Raw genomic sequence first — 26,143 nt, forward strand, 5'->3', positions numbered from 1 at the left:
ATTTCTATTTATTTGATCCCTTATTACTTAAAATAAAGCTGAGATTGGCCTTTTTTATTTTTATCTGGAGTGTATGCATATGGTCTCTAAAATTGAACAGGCACCAAAAAAAGTACAACAAAAAGTACACCAAAAAAAGTGCAACATAGAGGTGCATCTTTATGATCCATCACATTGCTCAACAATTTTGTTTTTCTCTATGTTTTTAAATTATTTTATTTTTGGTTGAAATCATCCAATTATGCCCATAGCTTTCTACACAGGCAGGAGAGAGAGAGAAAAATAATTTCAGGACCTTACGTTGTACAGGTAATAAGCCTTTGGGGAAAAAAAAAAAAAAAAAAGGCATTAATAAATTGATGGATTCAATTGTATTTCAGTGATGGTTCAATGATGTTTTGGGAACTTTGTTCAGCTCCACTGCAGGCTTTAAATTTAGAAGTGGTTCCAGTCATTGGCAGAAACCAGGAGGTGAATCTGACAGCCATCATATTGCCCAAGAATCCTAATTTGACAGTCTTCTACTGGTGGATAGGAAACAATCTTCAGGTACATGAATTGTTTTGGCTGAGATTATTTTCAATCTCTTTCCAGTAAAGATTGAGTGACACTTTATTTTAATGGAAATACTACCACGTTACATGACTTCTTTCAGACCATCTTTCATTCCAAATAGACACCTATATCCTGTGCAAGGAGTATCTAACATCCCTTGCTTTATCACATACTTTTAAGGTGTTCATTTCCCTTTATTCCTATTTATGTGGAAATGGAATTTCTCTTCTAAAATTTGTTTAAATTTCCAAACCACATTCATTTTGAAGGAAAAACAATTGTGTTTAATTACTTAATGGGGGGCAGGGGAAAACAACAACAACTTGTGGAAAGGTGCATTTGTGATCACAGCACTGGTGAATGATAAAACTTGGATTTATGCACTTCCATGTTGATTGTGTGAAATTCTGAAAATCTAAATACTGCACAGAAATGTATATATATTCTGTGATTCTGTGATTTTATACCTAAGTACTTTCTGGGAGCCTAAAACAGGGAGTCTAAACTAAACGGTGATATCAAAACTAGAGAGGATATCAAAAAAAGGGTATCAAAACAGTCAGAGCACTTAAACAATATAGTGGTATTTATTTGGGAGTACAAAGTCTAGATACGCATAGCCTAGAGCAATAAATAACCAAGTATTGCCATTGGGAATACTTGTCTAGCTGGGTTAATTTTTTTAAGGCAGTTTTTTCAATAACAGATACATAAAATATTTTCTTTATGAGGGAGACAAAGTATGACACAAGAATGATTTCAGATAAGTGCAGTGAACTTTTGTCTTGCATATGTGTGGTCTAACATAATCCTTGTCTGTATCTGTTCATTGTAACTGAGTTTACCATTGCCAGAATAGGCACTGCAGATTGATTTAGTCTTTTGGAGGGTTTCGTAATTCATACAGATGTGGTCAGGGAGCAGATTAACTCAGCTCCACCTTGGAAGTTACAATAGACTGGTGCACTTCCATGGGTTGTGCTCTCAGCTGACTAAAGTAATCCATTTGACCTTGGCTATAACCCACATTTTTTGAGGCAAATGACTTGCTGAATGTGATCTTGTAAAGATCTGTGAGCCTGACTCAAAATCTATTTATTTCAGTGGGATCTGTATGAAAACCTAATACTCTACCAATTATTCTAACAGAAATATTTGCCCAGTCTGGCAGTTTTCTGCTTATAAAAGATCCATCTGGGGAAAGAAACAGTCTTTGAAAATTATAATCAAGTAATTTGATAAAATGTTGATCATCAGTCTAAAAAGTAATTGGTCTGAAACCTTCTCTGCTGATATTTTTAGTGGCTCTCTGTTCAGATGCTATTATGGTTGTTGAAATTCTATTTTCAACTTTTCTTTGTTTTTAAAGCCACTTCTTACATTGGACAATTTTCTGGTAACGAAGTTTGCTGTAACAGGTGATGTCAGAGTGACAGTGCAAGCTTCCTGTGGGAACTCCATGCTTCAGGATTCAAAAGTTGTCCATGTTTTTGGTAAGACTTTACTCATTTATTTATTTATTTATTTGTTTGTTTGTTTATTTTCACATGTACGTGTTTTTATATAACTTTTAAACCAGTCCTGGCAGAACTGAACCTGTTGAATAATCATATGTAATGCCACATTTAATTCCTAAAGTTAGAGGGTTAAAGTGTCACTTGGTAACTTCATGAAGTTGAGTAGTGTGATTGTATGGAAGGGTTTCATTTGAAACCTTGTCTTTCCTTTGCTTATTGTAAAAGTTGCTGTGGTTTCCAAATGCTGTATGTGGCAATAACATTTAAATAGTATTTTGGCCTGTGACTAAAGAGTTAGTTAGAATTTCTAAATGCAACAGTTTAAATATCTCTGGAAAAAAAATAGCTCTCAGTATTAATAACAATATGAAATATTTGATTTCTATGACAATATACCACCATTCCTTTGATGTTTATCTGAAATATTTAATCAAGTGTTGCTTTGTTGTAAATATTGAACTCTTCGATAGAAGAAGCTGAACCTCAGCTCATGTTTCACATTGTGGCCTGGTGTGTTTTCTGTGTTGTATAATATGGTGACAAGGCATACTATACTGTGAAAAATGTAGTGCTGACAAATTATTTACATTTGAATTTGTGCTGTCACATGTGAGAATTGTGATATGCAAAAAAAAATCTCTTTAATACAGAACTAAAAGCTTTCAGATATCATGAAATACACAAAATGAGACATATCTCTTATCTGAACAGTGAAAGAAGGTTGTTTTGCTTTTAGTATACTTTTTTAAGTAATGATGAAAACCACACTCATGCTAAACAGAGCTTTTATAAACCTTCTCCTTTCCTGAGATAAATGGATTTAATATTTATGCTACCAATTAAAAGTGCATCCACTTTTTTAGAAAGAATATGCCCTCTTAGTGAGAGGAAATCAATGTCTTTGGCTTTCTAACATTGCTTCTGCTGTTCACGTTGGCAAATTCTGATCCAAAGAGCAAGAAAGTACTGATGGAAAATACATGAAAGAAAGTACATGATGGAAATAAAGAAAGCCTTGGAAAAGAAAAACATAATTATAATAAAACACAATACAACTCTGTCCAAACTGTTTGTGAGGGGCACGTTTGAGTCATGCCTGCATTCCAAATGATCTCTTTCTCTGCTTTGCATTAACTTCCCCAGGTGTTCTTCCAAGGAGCCTGTAAGGAGAAAGAGTAGAGACTCCTTACTGAGAAATAGCCCATTTCTAGTATTTCAGATATTTTGGACAATATCCAAATAAATGTTGTTGGAGTATTTTTTTTTTTTTTTTCATAGAGGACAGTAGTTAGCATTTGGCATATCATTTTTGTTCTTATTTTTGCAGCTAGTTTATGGAATATGCAAGGTATCCATTTTGCATGACAAACAGGAACATGTAATAGGCAAAAAAAACATATGTTTATGATTCAGCGACAATAGAATCCATTGGCAAATTCCCATTAAAAATAAAAGAAACCAACAATGTTTGTGTGGTGTATTGTCTTTTAAAAAATTTATTGGGAATGTTATGACCCCAGAAAATGAATGTAAATCTGCTTGCTTTATTTTTTTCTTACTGCCTTTTTTTTTTTAATCTTTAGGCACAAATTTGATGATGTTGATGAAAATACAGAAAGAAATTGAGTGCTTGACAGGAGTGTACTTTTGCTCCATGCTGCTGTAGACTGTAGGCTCTTTGGGGAAGGGTTTGTCACATACTGCAGCACTGCATAGAAAATAGACGTTCTTTTTCATATACATACACACACACACACACACACACATATACATATAGATGTATAAATATGTATATATATGAATACATAAATATAAAAATATATACAAAATGTTTTTTGAAATCTTTTTTTTAACGGTTTGAAAACATTCCTTTTTGTCTTTCTAGATCATTTCCATGTTCTTCCTCTGAAGTTTACTAAGCACCTGGACATGTACAACCCCGACATACCAGAGTGGAGGGAAGACATAGGGCGGGTAGTAACACGACTTCTTGCAAAGGTGCTCTTTCAGATTGCTCGTAAATGTTCCCTCTCCAGTCGTAAAACCTTGAAGGTTAAGTTAATGCCTTCTCATTTAGAAAAAAAAAGGACACAGAGCAAAATAATAAAATGAACCTCACGAGCCACATTTCAAACAAGTTTGAGCCTAATGTCACTTCTATGGGCAAGCTGTGGATAGTGATATTGTAACATACAAAAGTTTAGTTCTAACACAGCCTAATTGGCAATTAATGCTAAATATTGCTCTATGGGATTAGGAGTAGACATCATGGCAAATAACTGCTGACTCCAAAACAGCAAGAGTAGTTTAAATATGATATATGTAGCATAAAGCAAAGGGTACTTTGTAATTTAAAGACATAGTCTTTGTGTAGAAAAAAAAGCAGAGAGACTTCACAGTGTCAGTTGTATAGTCAAAAATTAGATAGAATGAACAGGCAAGCAGTTGTTACAGCTGTGGATTTTTTTAGATCATATTTGCAAAAGAAATGTGGACTGGGAGCAGTTGAATCCTGTAGATTAAATCAAGTACAAAGCTGTGCAACAGTTCTGTGTGATAAACGAAGATGACCACATAAAATCTGTGAGGTTTAGAGCTATACTCTTCAGATATACACGCTGCCAAAGTAGAGCATGCACATACAGACTTTTTGTGAGAACAATATCACTGAGTTGCAGGTTTATGATTTTTTTTTTTAAGTAGTTGTGTTTGAACACAACTTTGTGTGGCTGAACTGGGCCTGTTCAGCCTGGAGAAGAGGAGGCTGAGGGGAGACCTCATCACAGTCTACAACTTCCTCGTAAGGGGGTGTCGAGAGGCAGGAGACCTTTTCTCCATTAACACTAGTGACAGGACCTGCGGGAACGGGGTTAAGCTGAGGCAGGGGAAATTTAGGCTGGACGTCAGGAGGGGGTTCTTCACAGAGAGGGTGGTTGCACACTGGAACAGGCTCCCCAGGGAAGTGGTCACTGCACCGAGCCTGTCTGAATTTAAGAAGAGATTGGACTGTGAACTTAGGCACATGGTCTGAACTTTTGGGTAGACCTGTGCGGTGTCAAGAGTTGGACTTGATGATCCTTAAGGGTCCCTTCCAACTCAGGATATTCTATGATTCTATGAAATTGCTGGACTTTTCCTTGATTTGCAGTAGTGTACATCAAATTTTTGAATTTTGACTTTATACAATTTCCTGCTTTTTTTTTTTTTTAAGCTTCACATCAAATGTCAAATTAAATTCCCATTTACACACTTCCAATAACCAGTTTCAGTCTAACAAATATTTTACCACCCTATAAAATTGCCCTTGCATTTTAGTTACTAAATCATTTGCAAAAGAATATGGACAATTTAATGCAATTTCAGTATCTGTTCCGAGAAAGGCAATGGGAAATGCCCTGAGTGTTGTCATTTCAAATTTTGTGACTGTTACATAACACATGGAGGAATTTGGGTCAGAAAACAAAATTTTCACAAACGACTTTAATAAGGGATGGATTTGACTTTCAGTGTGGGGTGCACATATTCATACCAATCTGAGCCTAGGTGCTTTTAATCTCACCCTGAGAGATTGTTCTCTGTCCCTTAAACGCAGAAGGAAAAGTAGCCTCCTTAAGCTGACGTTGGCTATAATGTATATTCTAAGTCTGCTAGGCGTCTGAACAGCTGACAAAAGATCCTAAATCGCTAGGAATTATTTTTAAAGTTACCCTAAAAATTCAAAGCCATTGCAGAGTTTTGCTAAAACTGCATACCACTTCATTTTGCTTCTTTCCATGATGCCACTAAATCTTTTTCAATATGATAACAATGCGTAGTTCTAATCTTCAAAGAGCAGCTCACATTTCAGTTAATTAATGTTTGGCTTTGTTCATGTTTTAGCTTCTGGTGGAATCCACTCTAAATGCTAGGGATCTGAAGACTAAAGAATGAAAGACCCATGAGGAATTGCTTGTGTATTTTATATAAAATACAAAGCACCCTGTTCTATAATTTGCCATATATCTTTGTCTTCACAGGAAACCAATATACCCGAAGAAACACTTATGACAGTAGTGAAACCTGGTCTTCCTACAACTGCTGACTTGCATGTGCTGCTACCAGCAAACCAGCCTAAAAGGAAGAGAAGTGTAACTAGTGATAAGGTAATCAGAGCAATGTATGTCTGGTTAAGCTAATTTTTATCGTATTTTTAAATTACTGGCTGTACTTTCATTGTCTTTATGTGGAATTAAAAGTTTCTCCCTGACTGTGTCAAGATCTCACTCCCACCTGACAAGAGACATGTAAAAGCTGGCAACAAGTATGACTTCTGTGTACGGCAGTGTTTAGACCACCTTCCTATATTAAGGAATAAGTCCTACCACGTGAGAAGATGGAGGAGAATAAATTATTATTATTCAACTAAATGCTAACCCACAATAACCGTTGTTCCCTCTTAATGCTTTTTCAGACATACAGCATTTTCACAGTAGGCCATGTTCTTCTCCACAGCATAATCTAGTGATATTTCTGTATTTCTCAAGAATAAATAATATTGATCTGTTTTTTAAACAGAAACAACAGCAATAGCATGACAGTCTGTGAAGATCAAGTAGAACAAAGAGTGTGTTCAGAACACTGATGTTTCTAAAGAGGAAGAAACTTTTTTCACTTCTTCAAAGGCAAATTAGATTTCAGGCCCAACAGAAACAGAACCTTAACAATAGACCTGTAATAGTTGACCTAAAGAGCATCAAACAGGTAGTTTCTGTCTTTTCTTTATGAGATCCTTTTCAATTGCCAAGAAACAAATGAAAATCAGAAATTAGTCCGTTGTCGTCGTTCCCCCCTGCACTCCCCCCCCCGCCCCCTTCTAAACCATATCCCTTCCATAATACATGTAAAAAGTATATGCCAGTAGAAAATAAGAATACCGTGTGGTCTTTTTTTCTAAATTACTATTTATGATACTTGTCCTTTTGCTGTGATAGAAAAGGAACAGATCCCAACTCTGTGCCAGTATCTTGCAGCTCAAGTCCTGGCAGCTATGAAGAATCACAGTGTAAAGTATTGTTAATTTTGAAGGGTATTTTACTACTCTTTGAGGCAAGGTCACAGTATTCAAAGAGCTGGAGAAGTAGATAAGACAAAGCTCATCATATTAATACAATAGCAATAGAGTGTTTATGGTACTGATGGGGGTACACTTTGGAAGATCCAAAGGGGTAAACTGACATTGTCCAAGTACTTGAACAGGTGTTTTGCACAGAGAGTGGTGTGAAATATGCAGAGAGCAGTATGAATAAACAGAATATTCCCCCTGTGGTAACCCTAAATTCTTACTGTTCTCACTCTGTAATCATAGTGGGAATTCCTGGGAGTCTAAAATCCTGATTATATTGCAGGAAACAGTTAATTCTAATAGGTTGTTTCCTTAGTAAGGAGCTATTCATGAACTATGGCTTTTGGCCAGGTGAGTATTACCTCTTCAAAATTACTTGCGTCTTTCTACTTTAGGAGGCAAGGTGCAGCTTCTAAAGGAAATTATTTCTCTTTATTCCAAATGTATATAGAATGGATCCCTCTAATAATTTAAACAAACTATGGTGATTGATTCTTGGGTTCTGCAAACATTTTACATCAGTGAAAAATGTTATGTATTTTAGTTCCCTTTAAATCTCTACTGTTATATTAGCACTGTTCTTCAAGGCACCTTGAAGAATATTATCAATTATAATCAATGCTGCATTTTTATTTATTTATTTTTTTATCTTCTATGTGAAATACCCTGAGTTGCTCTATAGCATAAAGAAGAACAATCATATGTTGCAAGTTATTTGTGAAAACTTCTGTTGTTTAGGTGGGCTATGGAGATATTACACTAGTTTAGGAGAACACACTTCCTGTAATAAGTATTATCCCAGATAGACCCTGCAAAAGTTTTCTGAAACTAGAGTGGAAAGGTGGAAAGGTGAAAGAAAGTGTAAAACCTGGAGAAGAATGGTACATTTCTGACACTTAGGTTAGACCGGGTCACACAAATGGTGCCTGGGAATTACTTGTATGACAATACCAAATATGGTTCAACCTGCATTTGGTTGGAGCAGGAACAAAGAAAGACAGGAGCAATTACAGTCACCTATGCTATCCAGTGATAAAAAATCAGCTACACTAGTATTGCATCTCAACTCTTTGGCTGTTTTATAGAGTACAAAGCTTTAGAGTCAATCATCTAGTGCCAGGTGCATAGGGACATTCCTTTAGCTGTGGATATGTGTATATAAATTTGTTGATTTAGAATTGAATGTCATCATTTTTGGGGAATATGTATTGTGTCTGTGGTGAATCATGAAAAATCCTGAAAATACATACCCTATGTAAACTTAGAAGGCTGAACTATTTAAATCAACAGTTAAAGACTCGTGGTGTTACATGCTTAAATATGAAATAAGAGAATTTTGAGGGTCTTCATCATATTCCTTTTCTCATGTTTTACTGAAAGGATGTGCTCTGTCACGCTGCTAGTGACAGTTTTCAAACTCAGTCCTGTGGTGTTCCTGTCAGAATTCATCAACTCAGAATGTTTCCTGCATGTTTGATGGGAGTGCCCCTGAAATCCTTATTTTAGACATAGTTATGAAGTTTCTTCCCTTAAAGATAAGCTATTTGTTCCTGGTAGACAACCTTTTAGAGTTGGGATACTACGTGTAATTTCAGAAGGATTGTTAAAGACAACTTCTAGATCAGGCAGAAAGCAAATATTTGCTGGAGCTTGTGGTGGCCTTTTACAAGGCATGTTGTGATGTGATGTTATTTATTAAGTTTATTAGAAATCTAGATAAGATGTCAGTACTTACAAACGTAGCCGATGATATAAAGATTGTAAATAAGTTGGCAGGACAGTAGTAGGAGCCCCTTGGATAATTCTGTCATTTGGTTCCATTTAGGCAAAAGACTTTTTTCAAATTTATGCATGTAGAAATAACAGCTGAGGGTGTGAGGGTGATTTTGCCTGGTTTTAAGAACACAACAATTTCAGAAGTGCTTCATTTATATCATTGACTTTAGAGAAAGATTTGGTTGTTTAATTTATGCACATCTATTACACGTCTAATGGTGGTATAAATCCAGTTGAGTCAACTAAAGCCTGGGAAGCAGTGACTCCGAGGAAAATTTAGGATTGTATCTAGACAAACTACTGTATGAAAATTCCCACTGAGTTGTTTTGACAAAACAGGTGACTCAGATCCCCAGGTGTGTAACCAAATGAGTGGGTTTGAATAGTGAAGTTATTTCTGCATTCTTATATAGGATCCTTTGTTTTCAAATTTTATGATTGGAAAGGATGTAGGAAAAGAAGATAAAAAATCAAATGCCATTGTAAGAACTTTAAGAGCTCTAAACACTGGGTTATTTTTTTAAAAAAAAAGTTAAAGTTGCATCATTGTGCTCAAAACATACCACAGGGAATCAATCAAACCAAAACCATCAGGGCTGAAACAAACATCAATCTAACAGTAAAATACATATGCCAGAATCTTTGGATGGATTCACGTGGAGTTCAGATCTTTGACCTGTGGAAGTGTAGTTTACATAGACCTAGGTGGAAATGTAGGGGTGGGGTGAGAAATAATAAACAAGTTTTAATTGCTTGAGAAAAAAAAAAAAAAAAAAAAAAGAGCAAATATTGGATTCTTCAAATACCTGCCAGGAAAATATGACATTTTCAAAGGTAAATTACAGGGCTTAGTAACTGCGTTTACTGGATGAAAATTAGATTAGCCTAAAGCAGTGTTCCCTCTCACCTTGTATCCCATGAATGTGATTGAGCCTGAACTGACTAAGTAACTATTTCAGTTGTGTCAGTATCACTTTAAAGTCTGCTAATCAATATAGTTTTCATATTCATTCTCTTTTCAGACACTGGGTAAAAAGATAAATACTTAAGAGCTATCTGGAGTAATTTTCCTGTAAAATAACTGAGGCCATGCTCACATCATCCTTAGGTTAAGTCATTCCTTCACCAAAAAAAAAAAATCAAAAAAAAATCTAATAAAGTCAATGGAATGACTTCGGAAGTTAGATATTCCTCAATAAGAGCAAGAATATATGGATCTGAACTTTTGTGAAGTCTCTCCATAATATGAGAAAGACTGCAGGGATTTTTGTGTGTTGTGCTGCAAAGGCTTGTCAAAGATGAGCACCGTAATTGATAATGTCATAAAAGGAGGTTCTTGTGAAGGTTTTGTGAATATAAAGCATATTTCTAATTTGGCATACTGTGGGAAATCATACCTTAAATTATAAGGCATAGAGTATTAAACTAGCTTTGATCTTTTAGATGATTGCCTGTGTTGAAGACAGAGGGAAGTAGAAGGGAAAATTCAGCCAGTTTTTCATCTGGAGTTAGGATATGATGGTATATTTAATGGTTCTGCTCCATAAAAACGTAAGTGACCATATATTAGTATACTCTGTCCAATGGAGAAAAATAGAAGGAATCCTTATTTTTTCCACATGGATGGGTGTATATATTTCTATAGAATATTGTTAAAAATTAGATACAAATGGAATCCATCCAATTGTAGCAAAAGAGATGAGTTAAATTACAACACGCAGTTCATTATCAAATAACAGTTACATTTCATAGTAAAAAAATCTAAAGTGACATTGCAGATTGCCTTCTGACAGGGTTAGGAAAATGGATAGAGTTTTTAATATGGCTTATGCATAGTCTGAGTTATGACTGAGATAAACCCAACAGTGCATGCAAATATAACATGTTGTCTGTCACATACTCAGTAAACCTAAAGGGTTTAGTAAGCAGAAAGATTTGGCTATAAGGATTTGACATTTTCAGCATTTACAGCTTGTGGAGTTTTACATGATTTTTAACTATGGAATTTCTTTAAGATTTCAGCTCATCGATGACAAGTGCTTTCTGAGTTTCTCACTACAATGAACCAGGGGCTGTCCTATTCAGAGCATCGTCTCTCAAAGTAGAACTGAGTAAAACATGTCTGAGACATTCTCTCTATTGTGTTTTCAGAGAATAGCAACTATAAAGCAGGCCTTGAATGCACACAACATCAGTTTCTTTCTGAGGGGAGGATATTGGGTCTTGGTGACCTTAGCGGACTCCGATTCAGGTAAATACATATCAACAAAGCTCCTGACTGACCAGCCTCTGGATGCTTATTAGAGCTCTGATAGGTGAAGGAGAAAGTTTCTGTAACAGTATATGTATGTGTACATTTATATACATACACAAGTACATATATTTACTTGGGATGTATAGCTACACACACACGTTTATATACGTATATAAATATATATTTATATATATACATACACATGTATGCGTGTATATATTTTTTTACTTGGTACTTGTGAATAACCATCACCACCAAATACATGCTTTTTACATAATTCTATTTTGTCATATATCATGATTTGTATCACAAAATGTTCTTTTTCACTCTTTTCTGTGTTGCCATGACATTAATACCTATACTGTACAAAACAGTGCCATGAAGGAAGGCTTCAAAAAAAAACACTTGTTGAACTAGAGGCACTTTGAACTAGCTACTGAGAAAGCAGATCTTCTGAAGCCATTAACTCTCCTAAAATAACTCCATGCATCTGTGACATGGCTTTGTGTCACACAGATGGATCCACAGATCTGAAGCTTGCTGTAGGGTCTCTGCAGAGAGACCCTGCTAATCCTATACTGAAACAAATAATCTATGTTTTCTCTGTTTAAAATAAATTGAAACTTTTTTTTGGAATATATTTTCTCCATCTCTAGATTACCTTTGTAGATAGGACCTGGTGAAGAGAGCGTGTGTGTATATGTGTGTGTATATTTTGAACAGAGATGTGTTAAAATGATATTTTAACCAGAAAGTTCAAATTTCTTAAACTTCATATTAGCATGTCTCATAGATTTGGTGTATCATCTCCAGTAACATATTCTTGTCTCTTACTTGAATGTGCTATGGAACAAAAGCTTAGCTGACCACAATCAATTTATGCTAATACTGATGTAAATGATACTATGTCAGCTCTCTGTAGAAGATAAAGTTTTTGTTACTTAGTCTCTTTAAAGTAGAATCATGCTGCAATTTCACTGTCGTACCATGTCTGATCTCATTAGAAAACATTCACTTAAAGGAATAACATCTATTTACCAGCTTAAAAGGCTAGAGTTGAAAGTGTTTTCCATACATTCCATTGTTTACCACTATATGATCTTGATGAGCTTCTTTGTTGTTCAGAGCCTTAGTTTCTCCATCTGTGAAATTAGTACAGCCTTGCTTTTGCATGATATTTACTTAGGGTATGTGGTATTTCGTATGATAACTTTAGATTCACAGAAAACAAAACAAGCAAACAAACAAACAAAAATAAACCCTGCTCAGTGTGCAAATAAATGCAAATAATTCAGGGTGCTTTTTTTTGTTTTTTGTTTTTTTTTTTTCAAATTGGTTCTTTGTCCTTCAGTGGAAAGTCACCAATTAATTTTGTGTTGTTGCCTTTTTGAAGAGGCTACAGATGGATTGGAGAGGTTACACAAGTAGGAACAAATGTTTTGACCTACCAATTAAATAGAAGAGAAACCCCAAGACTACGACTGATCTAAAAGAGGTCATGCTAAGCTGTTGTGCTGTTTTTTTTTTATTTCAGACTCTCAGAGGATTGGAGGAGGCAGTGGCTACTGGGCTATTGTGGTTCTCTTTGTTATCTGTCTAGTTGCAGTGGGGGCTTTCATCCTCTACAAGTTCAAAAGGCAAGTAAAACCTTAATCAACGACATATACATTTTGAGGTTTAGACTTACCTGCAGATCAGAAAAAAAAAAAAAAAAAAGTTTATTGTTTCAAAAGGAGACTGCAAGAAGTCCAGTGCGTTGAAAATCATATTTGAAGCTCATCCGTGCTTCATTCTGAACTAACTTCAAGGAAATAGTAGCAATATGGGAACTGTGGAGAGTGTTCGCCTTGTCTAAATAATATCATCAAGAAAGAAAGATGAACTAAAATATTATTCCTATCTCATTACTCTTATCAGTTATGAATGAACTCCAGTTACCACAAGCATCTGCAATGCACTTTGCTAAAAATATATATATATATGTAATTTTATCAAAATTTACAACTCTGAGGAGTTTCTCTTTGCAAGCATAACATTTTAAGTGCTGGGACAATGCCACATAGAATAAATGATGGTAACAGATGAGCATTAATTTGACACTAGTATGTGTTAAGGGAAGAAATAATTATAGAGGTGGCCTTTATGTGAGACATATCCTCAAAATTGACAATGGTTACTGTTCCAGTCTTTGGTAGTCTTACAGATCTTTAGTCTACAATGGGTTTCAATCATAACTATTTGGATGCTGTGCAATTTAAAGAAGAATTTTGTTCTTTTTCATGAGTTTGTGTTATCACTGGCTATATTCTTAGCATTTTAATAACTTTGGAGCATCTAGAAGCTGTTGGATTTGATAATATTGGAAAGAAGCCTTCGTTATCATCAAATCTTTACTCAGGATTTCTATCAATTTGTCATATTATTCAGGGTTGATTTTTATTTGAAATGAGCATAAGTTTATAGAGGTAAATGTGGCGCCGAGTTTATAAGGACAATAAGCATAGAAAACATTTAAGTGAGAGTTTGTTTAGATGAGTGTTTTTAAGTCAATAGAGAAACCTTCTTTGCCAAGAATCTCTTCATTTTTTCCCTGCAGGACATAAGTTTCTTAGAGCCCATAGTGACTGATTACTCTAAAGGACAAAGCACATAATGTTGTATTAGACTGTCTATAACTGAATAAAAATCCATTTCCCTATTTTAGGTGCCTGCAGCAAGAAAAGGCATAAAAATGGTTGATGTGATGTAATTATAGTATTTCAGTAGCAATACATGGAGGATTTGTTGGTTGTAGCATGGAATCATAAAACTTCTGGGCAATATGTTTCGAAAGCAGTATGACTTATATCTTTTATTAGCTCTTAAATGAGAGCAATTAAATAACAGACACAATTACTGTGTGGCAAAAGAAGTATAAAATATTCAAGAAAGGAAGAAAAAAATTATTTTCCTTAAATCCTTTCTAAAATGCCCAATGAACCATTGCTTTATAAATAGAGCTTTTATTAAGGAGGAAACTACAGTACCATTTGCAAATTGTGAGCTTTAATGTCTCGCACACTTCCATACATAATTTGTGAAAATCATTTGCATTTGAATTTTATGGGCGTTTAATTTTAGTGCAAGTGAGGAGAAATGTGAGATATATTCAGATGCTTCTCAGTAGCCTGAAAACTGCTGTTGGCATTGATGAATGACAATGCAGTAATATTCAGTTTGGATCTGTACCATATCTCTTTCTGAGATATTTGACAGAATTATTTTTAAATATTCCTGCTAAGCCTTTCCAAGATGCTTTTTTCTTTTTTTTTTTAGTTGCATCTTTTTCATACGGTTTGGTTTTCAAAGCATATTAAGTGCCTAATCAGTGCTCAGTCTGAAGAATCACTTTTTCTCTTTGTGCTTCCTGTGAACTCCTCTCCCACCCAAATATCTAATCCCATTTAAAAAAAAAAAAAAATCTTAAAAAAGAAATCTTCCCTGTGTTTATGTGGACTTACAATAAATTTCTGTATCCCCATGGAGTACTTTCTTGCAAGTGCAGTCCCTTTAAAGTCAGAACAGTGAGTGTATAAGTTTACAAACTGGCCCCTAGGGACTGAGGTTATGAAACTGAGATGTCCTTCATTAGTTATAAACCAACCTGAAATGCATGAAGGCTTGTCAATGTTAAGAATTCACTGAAAGAATGCCACATGCAACAAAAAATCTTCAAATTTATGAGATTACTTCAGCAGAATAACACTTTCTAAACCCTATGGTACCTCAGACAACACATGCAAATGTAAATATGAATTATTTCCACTTAGAAATTATAGGCATGTGTAAGGTGTTGAAGTGTTAATACTGTCCATGATTTTTGTATAATTCAGAAAATTATACAGGAGGACATGGAAGAGATTTAGTGTGGTGGTGCTTCCCTTTCGTTTGTGTAAGCTGATAGGCAAATACTTCCTTCAGAAAAGCATTAAAATTCCATTTATCTTCAGCCAGAGAAAGGTTTATTAATCTTAGTTTTGTCAATACAATACTTGGGTCTACAGGACTTGCAATTGGCATTGGGGCACAGGCAAAGAAGAACATGACTTGGATTATTCTCTTTCTTTGCCAGCACAAAAAATAGTTCCTAATATTAAATTTGGTATCTGGAAAGATTTACCTGGCAAAAGAGAAGTAAGTTTTAAATGATTAATGTTGATGGCTTCTAAAAAATAACCCTAGTCTGATTCCATGACTGAACAAAACTGGTTTTACATGGTTTGGGTGGAGGAAACTTTCAGTATAGTGGTAAGGAAAGAAAAGTAATACTCAGGCCTCTAAAACTCACTGTGGCTGTGACATGAGACAGTGCAGACAACAAGCGTGGATATTGGACCAGCCAATAATTTTCCTTTATTTTACATTCTGGGTATGGAAATCACCAGTCTGATGCCTCAAGCAAACAATGTATTACAGTACTCACTAGGACACTTCAGACAACTATCCAGGTAAAAATGGACTACAGCTGCTTCTTTAGACCAGAACAATGTGAAGCAGATGGAAAATATTTTTGAGAAATCAGGTCAATTTTTTTAATACAGATCTGAGACCTGCATATATATTTTTTTTCTGTATCATCCTATCTTTACTAAATTTTGTTCAGTAAAGAAAGACATTTTCCAATCCCTTTGAAACAGTGTTTTTTTGTTTTGTTTTGTTTTGTTTTTGTGGGTTTCAACTCAAAATCCAGAAAGGATTTCTTCATCCTTTCAGAGAAAACTTCCCCAGTGGGGGGTTGTGGGCAACATTATAGAGAAAGCAAACAGCACTGTCTGCAGTAAGCAAAGCAGAGGAAAAGAAAATTATATTTTAGCCACATCAAAGCTGCCATATAATCATTATGTTACTAGTAGAAGATGTGAAATCATCCTTTTCTTACTTTTTCACTTCTGTATAAAAACAAGGTATTAGATTAACACCAAACCAGAGCAGATAAGAATTTTTCTGTTTAAGTGCCTTACTTGGTTAACAGTAAAAAAAAAAAAAAAAAAAAAAAAAATTCTCAAAAATAGTATGAAAATCTTCATCTTTTAATTTGTATGCAAACTACTGTCTGTATCCTAAAGCTGAATACTGTGTTTTCAGAAATGTCTCTGAGTCTACTTCAATCAAATTTATATAATTTCATGCATAATTCTTTTTTTTTTTTCTTGGGACTGTCAAGTGCCACTTTTGGTAAATGAACCCCCTCCTGGGCCATTTCCACAATGTGGAGCAGAACTCTGTTATCTTTCTGCCTCATTGACTTACTATCTCGTTTTCAGTCTCTGAAGAAAAGCTATCTTTTTTTCCCTACCTTGCTTATACTGCTTTTATGTTCCATGAGAGCAAGTTTAGTCCCAATTCATGCCACTTAGTTATATACATATATATAAAGGCACTAATTTAATGATCTGTAATATTTCATAAAAACTTCCTCTGAAATCAAAGTAATAGCATGTATAAAAGATTTCCAAAATGAAAGAGGGAAGTAAATCAGAAGCATCTCAAAGCACAAAGAAGCCATTCATCTGAACATTAATCCAAACATAATAAAACCAACACCACAATAAAATATTCTGTTTAATGGATTATTGTTGTTGTTAGTTTTATTTAAGTTCCAAGAGCATGATGCATTATTCCATATCCTTTGCCATATGAATATGTTCCTACTTTATATACTAAACAGAATCTTAATCGAGCCTCTGGAAAATGAGTGAAGCTGTGTAAAGGCCAATGAATATTGGCTCCACAAGGCGGGAATTGAAAGCCAAATAAACTAGAGAGTTTAAAGGAGTGGGAATCAATATCTCGTCCCCCTCCTGCTGTTTCATACTGCTGAACATTTTTAAGTACAAACAGTTCCTGGTATGGACTGATTAGAATTTGTGAATGTAGAAAAACAATTATTTCCTAGAATATCTTCTAAAAGGTTTGGGACCTGGAGAGCTCAGTCAAAGTCATGTGCTGGGATTCTCATTAATAGTTCTGTGCAGAATTAAGTCTCCTGTTCATGTTTTTATGGTCCTCAAAGCAGGCATGAATATTTCTTCCTCCTCGTGGTTGAAATAAAATGCTACAGAGAAAACAATAGGAACTAAAAATGTAAACTATGGAGTGCTGTACAGCAGAGGTAATTGTCTCCAGTGATGGATGCAAAGCACATACATTTTGCAGCTGAAGAATAAACCCCCAAAAGAAACCATTGCATAATCTTTTTCTCTGTTCTGATAAACGTGCTTTCAATTTTTGTATTGCTGATATAAATCTCTTGGGTCAAATTTCATGTCTTGTCATGTTTTCACAGTAGTCTTTTATGTAGACCCAAGCATTTCAGCTCTGCCTACTTCAAACACTTACAATGGACTCAACATAAATTGCTTCCTTAAGAAGAGCAAAACACATCAGGGTACGCACTTTTTTTTTTTTTACGGAATAATTAGGGATAGCAGCTTCCTTCCTACATGTTAGAGCAGTGTGGAGCAACTGGAAAATTGCCAGAATTATGCCCGTCTTTTGCAAGGATTCAGTATCCACATCCTGTTTCATTCTGCAGTGTGGTTGTCCCACGTAAACAGAACATCTGGCACATGTTAAAAAATGCTTCTTGAAAAGACTTGGACTGTCATTTTCTTGAGATTGGATAAATCTCTTCCTTGTAAAATTGAAGCAATATGAAACACATAGAAATCTCTATAATGTATCAGGTCAGATGGCCTTCACAAGACTTGTAATATTCCCCCTCCTCCCATCCATGCTCCATGATACAATCTAAGATACTACACTGAGTACCTCAACTTTATACCTTCCCTTAAGGATCTGTGCTTAACAGGACCAGGTTCATGAGGTTTGAGCAAGAAATATCAGCTTATGTATTTTCTCCTTTTATCCATAACCCATAAAGGCGTGCTCTTAACGTCAAGAAGTTTAATGGTTGTAAACTTGCGAGGTTTCTTCATTCAGGCATGTTTAATAGTGTGTATTGGGATTATGGTGATCTAAGTAAGATTTACTGGATACAACAGTTGAAACCTCAGGATTTATACTAAAGGATGCATCCTGTTAACATGGTTTCAGGCAGGTCCTTTGGCCTGTGAAAACAGACAGACAACAAGTAGGTTAGCAGCTCTCACTAAAGATCTGGAGTGCCATATGGGTTTGAGGTGGATAACATCATTATTATGCCAAAAATATTTTGGTAATGCTATTGATGCTTCCAAATCTGTCAGAACTACATCTTTGAGAAGATTCCCCAATTTCTGTAGAAAGGTATGTGCTGCAAAGCTTTTCTTTTGGGTTTTGTTTCCCATAGACATTTGATGATGGACTGAAAGGAAAGCAATTTGACAGGTTTGGTGCAGGTCTGATTGAGACAGATATTGTTTTACACATGACTAGTTTCATTAGCAGACACATTATAAACTGTCTGAAGTTACTGGCCCTAGAGAAAAAAATCACAATTAATTACCTAATGCATTTGTTTTCGCAATGAGGAAGGAATGTCCCTCTCCATTTTAATGTGGCTTTTTTACTCCAGTTAATGGGAGGACAATGATGCAGGGCTTGGCAAAGTATGTTAGTGTTGGAGGAACCTTTGCACCTCCTGAAGCAGTCATACCAGCATAACATTGTGCTACCAGACCCTTTTCCCATCCTTGGGATTAGTTAGTGCCTGTGCTTTATTTACTCTATGCTCAGTGGGGTACAGAAAATAGTAAAACCAAACGCATTTCTTTCTCTGTGCTGCTCGTAAATAATGGAATAAAATGCCTGATTTATAAATATACATGTACGTGTGTATGTGTGTATACACACACAGCTATACAGATGTGTGTCTACATATTTAGATATATAGGATGCATTTCATCAATAGGGAGGAGATCCCTTTCACTCATGTTTCATTGTTTAACAATATTATTTTTTTCCTGTAATCACTTGTGATGCAATGAAAGCTGCTGTTCAAAATAGGATGCTGCAGTAACTTTTATCTGAAACTGATGCCACGTGGAACAGAACCTTTCTTCTGACATAACATTTAAACACAGGTCATCTCTGAAAGCCAAAAGAAAGCAGAGCAACTCATGTATTTATCCGGTTGTCATACTGCTGCCAGACTATGGAGCAGAAGTTGGCCATTTTTAGAGGGATACCTAAAAATTGCTGTCAGTTTTTCTGTCTTTGCCCTGTAGATAAAGGAGCAAAGCAGAAACCTCATCTTAACCTCAGCAGTTCAACCCCATTTTCCCTTTTTTCTTATTGTCTGCCCATTGCAACCATTTCTTTTGAGCACAGACTTCAACAGCCATGATCTGCTGTCATGCTGATCAAGCTGTCAAGCTGCTGCTTGCTATGTGGGACAAGGAGCTCACAATCTGCAGCTCCCTAATCAGAAGTGTTTGCCTGGTGAGTAGGAATGGATGCTGTTGTGTGCCCAGGCTGATTTCAAATGAACACAGCTGCAACAGAGGATATGACTCTCTAGAAATGTTTAAACCATGAGTTCTGCTACAAAAGTTAGAAACCCCTGATTTATCCCCTTTGATTTTACAAAGTCTAATTTAAGTAAATCTAGGTAAGAAATCTTTACCATACTTACTTTAAAGCTTCCCAAGTTCAGCTATGGTGCTAATTGTCTGTTAGAGCTGATAAAGCTGTTTAATAACATGCTTTTTCTTTTTCTAGATTCATATCAGAATGAATAAGTTAAATGCTGTTTTCCATGGAAAATTTGTTTAAATTGGCACTTCCCAGTAGTGCTTTAGTGCTGCCTGCTTATCTCTACCGACCTAACCCTGCATAGAAGCACAACTTTCTTAATTTCCCTTACCAATGCTGGGTTGCTTCCTTACTCTACAGCCCTTTCTCCTGGACTCCTGGTGCATCACTCTCTTCTCCCTTCCCATTCCCTGTCTCCTGGATTTCTCCTGCTTCTTTCTCCTCAACTCTAATACATTATGAGAGTGCCATTGAATGCTACCACTGACCTTCAGCGTCAGCCCACCTGACCAGGGAGATGGGCTTGACTGATTGTGACCCAGCTTTAATCTGATGTCTGGTACCAGAAAAGAATTTCTGTTGGGCCTTATTATTGTTTTATTTCACAAAAATAACTTTTTGTGTGGTTTTATTTATTAATTTATTTATATTTCTTATTTTATTTTTAATATAGTTTATTGTGTATCAGACTTAGTCAAGAAATCATCAATGCAGAATTCTTGAGCAGTTAAGGCAGTTAAATAAAACTCTCTTAGATTATGAACACAAAATCAGGGATGGATATGATTGGTTCTATGACGTGATTCTGGTACTGTGTCACTCTGCTGGAGCTCTGCTCTGGTGCCAGCATGTGTGTGGCACAAAGGATTTCCATCACAAGACTTTTTCTTCTTGTCCAATTTAGGAAACTGCCAGGCAGGAATGTCTATGCCCAGATGCACAATGAAAAAGAACAGGAGATGACAAGCCCTGTCAATCATAGTGAGGACACCCAGAACATCATCCAGGGTGAGGAGTTTATTGATGATGATCTGGACTCTCAAACGCTAGGTAACGCAAGAGGTAACTTCATTTTTAGTCTATAAATTTTCTTAAGTAATTGATTTTTTACTTGATATTCATTTTAGGTTATTGTTTTGTTTTCTTTTTTCATTTTCTGCTCAGACTTGGGATGAAGCAAATAGTACACTACTGACAAAGGATTATCTCAATTATCTTCTTTTTGCTTGCTTGTAATGAAGGCGAATGTATGAATGACATGCTATGTAGAACATAGGTACAGAGACAATAGATTTTAATGTCAGGAGACTTGGATAATTTTTATAATTAGAGAAATTATATTTTGTAGAACAGGATATACTTGGTAGCCTCTGAATTAATTCAAGAATCCCCTGAATTAGTGGAAAATCAAGAAGGCCAGAAAGATTTTTACAGTCAATATTTCCAAGATTTCAGATGAATTGTAACTATATGCATTGCTGTATTGGTGATTATATTCCAGTGGCATTTAAAGTTTTCATTATTAGCAACATTAAATTTATTCCTGTGTAAAAAATGTTATGAGTCTTCCCTATTTTAACTGTTAATTATTATATTATTATTATTCATGGGGTGGTCATAAGGAACCTATAAGGGAAACTTCCTGTGAAACTCTGAGTAATTATTTCAGTGTCAGGTAGAAGTGTATATCCTGGCCCCCAGTGGTTATTTTTAATGTAGCATAGAGTACTGAGCCATAAAGTTCCTGTGAAATTTACCATTGTGTTCAGAGTTCATTGAAATCAAAGTCTGAAAAGTGTGGGACAACGGGAAAAGCTCATTCACTTCATTCATACAAATTTTTTGAAAATAAATCAGATAATCCAAAGCTTTTGGAATTTGTGGCAGTCCCTTCATGCTGTAACAGGCAACTATAATGTCTTCATGTACCCACAGAAAGGGATCTATTTCAGTTGTGACAAAACCTGAGGTAGGACAGAATTTTGGCAGAGGACAGATTTATTTCTCCCAGGTTTCATCTTTACCTTCTGTTGCAGATGTCTTCATTTTCATCTGCTGAACCATGTGCTGTTTCTATGTTCTTGAAGACGTTAGCTTTAAAACACAAGGGGAGCTTCCATCCTCCAGCTTTGCATTGTGTATCTTTGTGTATTTCTATATTTTGTTTGACAAACTTTGTATATGCATACCACTGTGTTTCTATTCAGATTTTGCAAGAAGACCTTGATCGCACTCCTGACTGTTGGAATTAATTCCAAAAACAAGCCTGGAAAAACAAATTTTGTGTTAAAATTGTTTGATCAGCTTATCTCTAGGCTCTATTAGAGGAGAAAGCTGATTGCTAACAAACTCCATGTAGACATGCCTATTAATGTGGAACATTCAAACACCTCTAGTAATGTGCAAAAATATAACTTTTAATGGTAGAAATTCCCTCTTGGTCTATTTATATAGTGCAGCTGGTGATGGTGTAATAAAGAAATGCTACCCTGATTTGTGACACATTCAGAAATAATCTCTACTTGCTGGCTACATAAGCCTGATCCTGCACACATTACACAGAGAAAAAAAAAAAATAAATCTTGTATCTGGGTGGAGTATTGTTATGGTTAAAGGGTGCAAGATCATGATGTTTTGATGTGAAACTTAAGACAGTGAGCAAAGGCAGATCCTGAGGTGATTTGTGCTTCTGCCAGGTTGTCAACACCAGAAGCATTTCAAGCAGAGCATAGAGTTCACTTCTGTGGATCATAATCATCTATATTCATCAGCTACTGTACAGCTTTTAGACACAAGACTTTATTTAAGATGTAAAACTATACTTCAGCTCTCTGTGCTGTTTTGTTACTTGCAATGCTTTCCACTAGCTCCGGTATCACTCACTACTGCCAAAAAAATATTCCTGTTAATGATACTCTTCTATTTTATCTGGCTAGAGTATGAAACATGTTAAAATCCCTGCTCTATATTAAATTCCATTTTACAACACTGTTTGCAGAAGGTTTCTATGCTATGGAGATCCCCTCTAATTCTGGTGAGCTTTCTCCCTCCCTGTTGGGAGAGGTCTGTAACAGCCCCCGCTCCATGCACAGCAGGGTTTTGCAGGCCTAGGGTTCTGTTTGTTCTCTCTCTTCTCATAACTTTTGAATTTCCACAGTACAGTATTTCCAGACTCACCCATCCACTTTTTTTTTTTCTATATATTTTATGTTGCCTACTTTATCGCAACCCCCACCTTGGGACTCCTCAACACCATTACCTTGCAGTGACTCCTTCTGGGAGAAGTGGCAACTTGAACAGCTACAGAGTTCCCCTATTGCTGATGCCGGTCAGTGTCCAGTCCCAGGTCAGTGGCATGTTGAATGGACACCTCAGGTGCCATTCTCCCACCTCACCTGCACCCCTCGAGACAACTACACCTTTTTAAGCTGCAAAGAGAACCACCTTATGCTGTCACTAGGATAGAAACCCTAGGAATTCACCACAAACTCACCACCATGAGCAAAAGCTTTAAGTGAAAGTATCCTGTAGGTACACGGAGCTGTTGCACCAGCCTTCACCTGTTTGATAAAGCCAGTCTCTTTGTGTGATTGACTTGTCCCTGCGATAAAAGGGGGATTTCTTGTGGAGTACCTGAAATACACTAATGCTGGTCTTTTGTTTCTGTATTTTCATAGGCAATCACTCAGGCGTGGTTTTGAGCATCAACTCCAGAGAGATGCACAGTTACCTGGTTAGCTGATATTTACAGCTGAACACAAAAACCGAAAGACTCTTCTCTGTATTGTTTTATTTTTCCCTGGTGATGTCACAAAATTGCGAATATGGCTGTAAATGCTGGTGGAGAGAAGGTTCCCTAACAGTCCCGTGGAAAAAAAGCATTCATCATCAGTTACCAGGGGAGAAGGATAATACGTCTTGTGTTCACTCTATGGCCTGGGAACTCTTTACAATTCAAATTCAAACTATGGTAGCAAATTTGTAGCCCTAGGCACATTCAATGCCACCTTCTTTTCTTCTGTTCCTGTATATGCTCTAGTTCTCTGTGTTTATTTTTAGGACGATTGACTGTAACTTTTTAATTAGGTTTTTAACTGACGTATTCAGTGGAAGGCTGGGACTCTTCAGCCTGAAAAGGTGATTTCTAAACAAGAGACTAGACCCGAATAGACGGTTGGTTTTCACGATGACATTGTGTCAGAAGGCCATAACTCAGAGTGGTTCTGTACTGGGAGAGGACTGAGCAAGAAGTCCTATGAACTCCTAGGCCATACAAGCTCTTAACTTAAAACTGTGTGAGACAATCTAATGAATTTAGGCTTATGCCCTTCTGTGGATTACAGGAAGTGAAGTGTTAATTAGGATATCTCATAATTATAGGATAATTCTCCTTTAAGTGTAGCAAGTCCTGACAAACCATCAGCATAGGTATGTACCCTGATCCCACCCCATGTGAAAGAGAAACACCAGCGTGAAGCTTTTCCCAGACCAGGTGCCTTCACTTGCAGACAGTCATTTCAGTTGCTCTCTTCTTGTCTTCTGAGCGAGCACCTCTAGGACGATGGCAGCTGCCAGATTAGTTATCATGTAAAAAAAAAAAAAAAAAAAAAAAAAGGTGCTCATGGCCTGCTTCTTTTTAAATTTCCAGAGAGTGTAAATACCTCTTTCAGGTCTCTTTCTTTGTATGTGTTTTTTGTTTTTGTTTTGATAATTGGAGCAGAGATGCCAGGAAGGTCCGAGCTCTCCTCCAGGTAGGACACTGCAGTCCCCTTCCCACTCGTGTCACCCCTGGGGCTTCTGCTGCCTCTTGGCCCTTGGAGGCAGGGGTGGGCAAACCCTAACCTGCACTCTGCTTGGGTTGCTCTGACAATCTGTAGGGCCCTGGGGAGGACCGGTTGTGGTTTCAGAGTTGGTATTTCCTTTCTCTCACCACAGGGTGTCACTCGGTCCCTAGCACAGCACCGGACCTTATTCCTGCAGGTTGGGCAGTGGGGCTTCTGAAGGAGCCTCCTGCAGAAGGGGGTCAGCCTGGAGGTTCCCAAGCCCAATTTTGTGACCAGCTCAGAGTTCCCAAATCTCAACTTCTGTACCCCCAGGCAGAGGCAGTGTGGTGAATCTGCAGCTTGCTGCTGGTTTCCCTGTGGTTGATGGAGCCATGTAGGAAATGGACTGTGGTGTGATGAGTTCAAACATCTGGCATCCTTTGTGTCACAGCTGCCTGGAATTAGAACACTCGTCTCAGAAACTTATATAATCTCTTCACTTTTGCCTTCAATAGAGAATAAATAGCTCTTTACGCAGTGAATGTCATAGTGATGCTAATGGCAAGCTCCCACACCACCTTGCTTAAGGAGGATGCAGATAGCTAACTACATCATTCTGAATAAACAAACAGTAAATAACGAGCGCTGGCAAGACAGAAAATACCTATCTTTAAATTACCCCATGCATTGGAGTCATTCTTCCATGTAGCTGTTGATATCCTAGAGCATATGGTTGTCAAATGCAACAGACTGTGATGTAATAATTCAGTGCAGCACTGTAGGCTCTCGCAAACCCTACAGGATGTATGTGTAAAGCACAAGAAATTCTAGTTTAGAAGAAACTTAATGTATGGACCTGGGAAAAGTTAAAGATTCTGAAAGTGCTTGCAAACTGCTCAGGAAAATAATTTCAAAAATCTTTCAAAAAAAAAAAAAAAAAAAGCCTATGTAGTGGTAGAGTGCTGTGCAAATTGATCCAGAGAGGAGCAGTGCTCTAGCTGACATGTATGCAGGAAGGACCATGCTTAAATCCAAGGTGTTACATGTGTCTGAGTCTGCATTTCTTGAAGAGTACAAATACAAAATGTGCTGTGCATTGGAAACTCTCAGGATTCTTGCACCAGAGGCTTCCCCTTCTCACCAGCCCTTTCAGCTCTTTCTAGGGGGAATGAGCTGGAAAAGAGTAAAATAGTATTGCAAACAGCTTGCTTATACTTGTGAAATAAATCTGTAGTAGGTGTGGGGCAGGTGAGTAGGGGATTTGCCTCATGAACAAGGAGTAGGATGGAAATCCTAGTTTGGGATCGTTCTTCCACAGATTATCTGATTAGTGAAGGACACTGTTGGAACTAGGTCACACATCTAATTTATGCTTTAACAACTACTTTTGTGTATGTAATACAGGGTGATTTGTGTCTCTGACAACAGGAGTCTTTTGGAAAACCGTAGAATATTTAACTGCTTGATACTCTAATTAACGCAGCACAATATAGTGCCTGTAATAATGTTTTTCAAAGCTAATTAATCTGATTCATGCAGCACTTGTGTGAGGTTGGTTTGTCATGTCTTAAAAGCACTGTTTTCTAAAGAGATGTCAGTATCACCGTAACTGTATTAGCAATACCCAGCATATAATAAAGGAAACCTTTGATTCCTTGGCAAG

General features: G+C 36.5%; 1 protein-coding gene across 6 annotated transcripts in view; it reads left to right on the forward strand.

Moving 5' to 3' along the window:
- SORCS2 (sortilin related VPS10 domain containing receptor 2) overlaps positions 1-25,422 on the forward strand; it is a 543,664-nt gene extending 518,242 nt beyond the window's left edge. Inside the window, exons 20-28 of one of the 6 annotated variants that reach the window (XM_032186612.1) lie at positions 416-549; positions 1,925-2,048; positions 3,958-4,070; positions 6,089-6,214; positions 11,101-11,200; positions 12,738-12,840; positions 20,622-20,779; positions 22,984-23,045; positions 23,395-25,422. In XM_032186612.1, the coding sequence (XP_032042503.1) occupies positions 416-549; positions 1,925-2,048; positions 3,958-4,070; positions 6,089-6,214; positions 11,101-11,200; positions 12,738-12,840; positions 20,622-20,779; positions 22,984-23,045; positions 23,395-23,418 (944 nt within the window). In that variant the 3' untranslated portion in view covers positions 23,419-25,422. The other 5 variants (XM_032186611.1, XM_032186614.1, XM_032186615.1 and 2 more) reach the window with 5 other exon arrangements.
- The last annotated feature ends 721 nt before the right edge of the window (positions 25,423-26,143 follow it).

The sequence above is a fragment of the Aythya fuligula genome, chromosome 4, assembly GCF_009819795.1.
Source record: "Aythya fuligula isolate bAytFul2 chromosome 4, bAytFul2.pri, whole genome shotgun sequence".
Lineage (NCBI taxonomy): Eukaryota > Metazoa > Chordata > Aves > Anseriformes > Anatidae > Aythya > Aythya fuligula.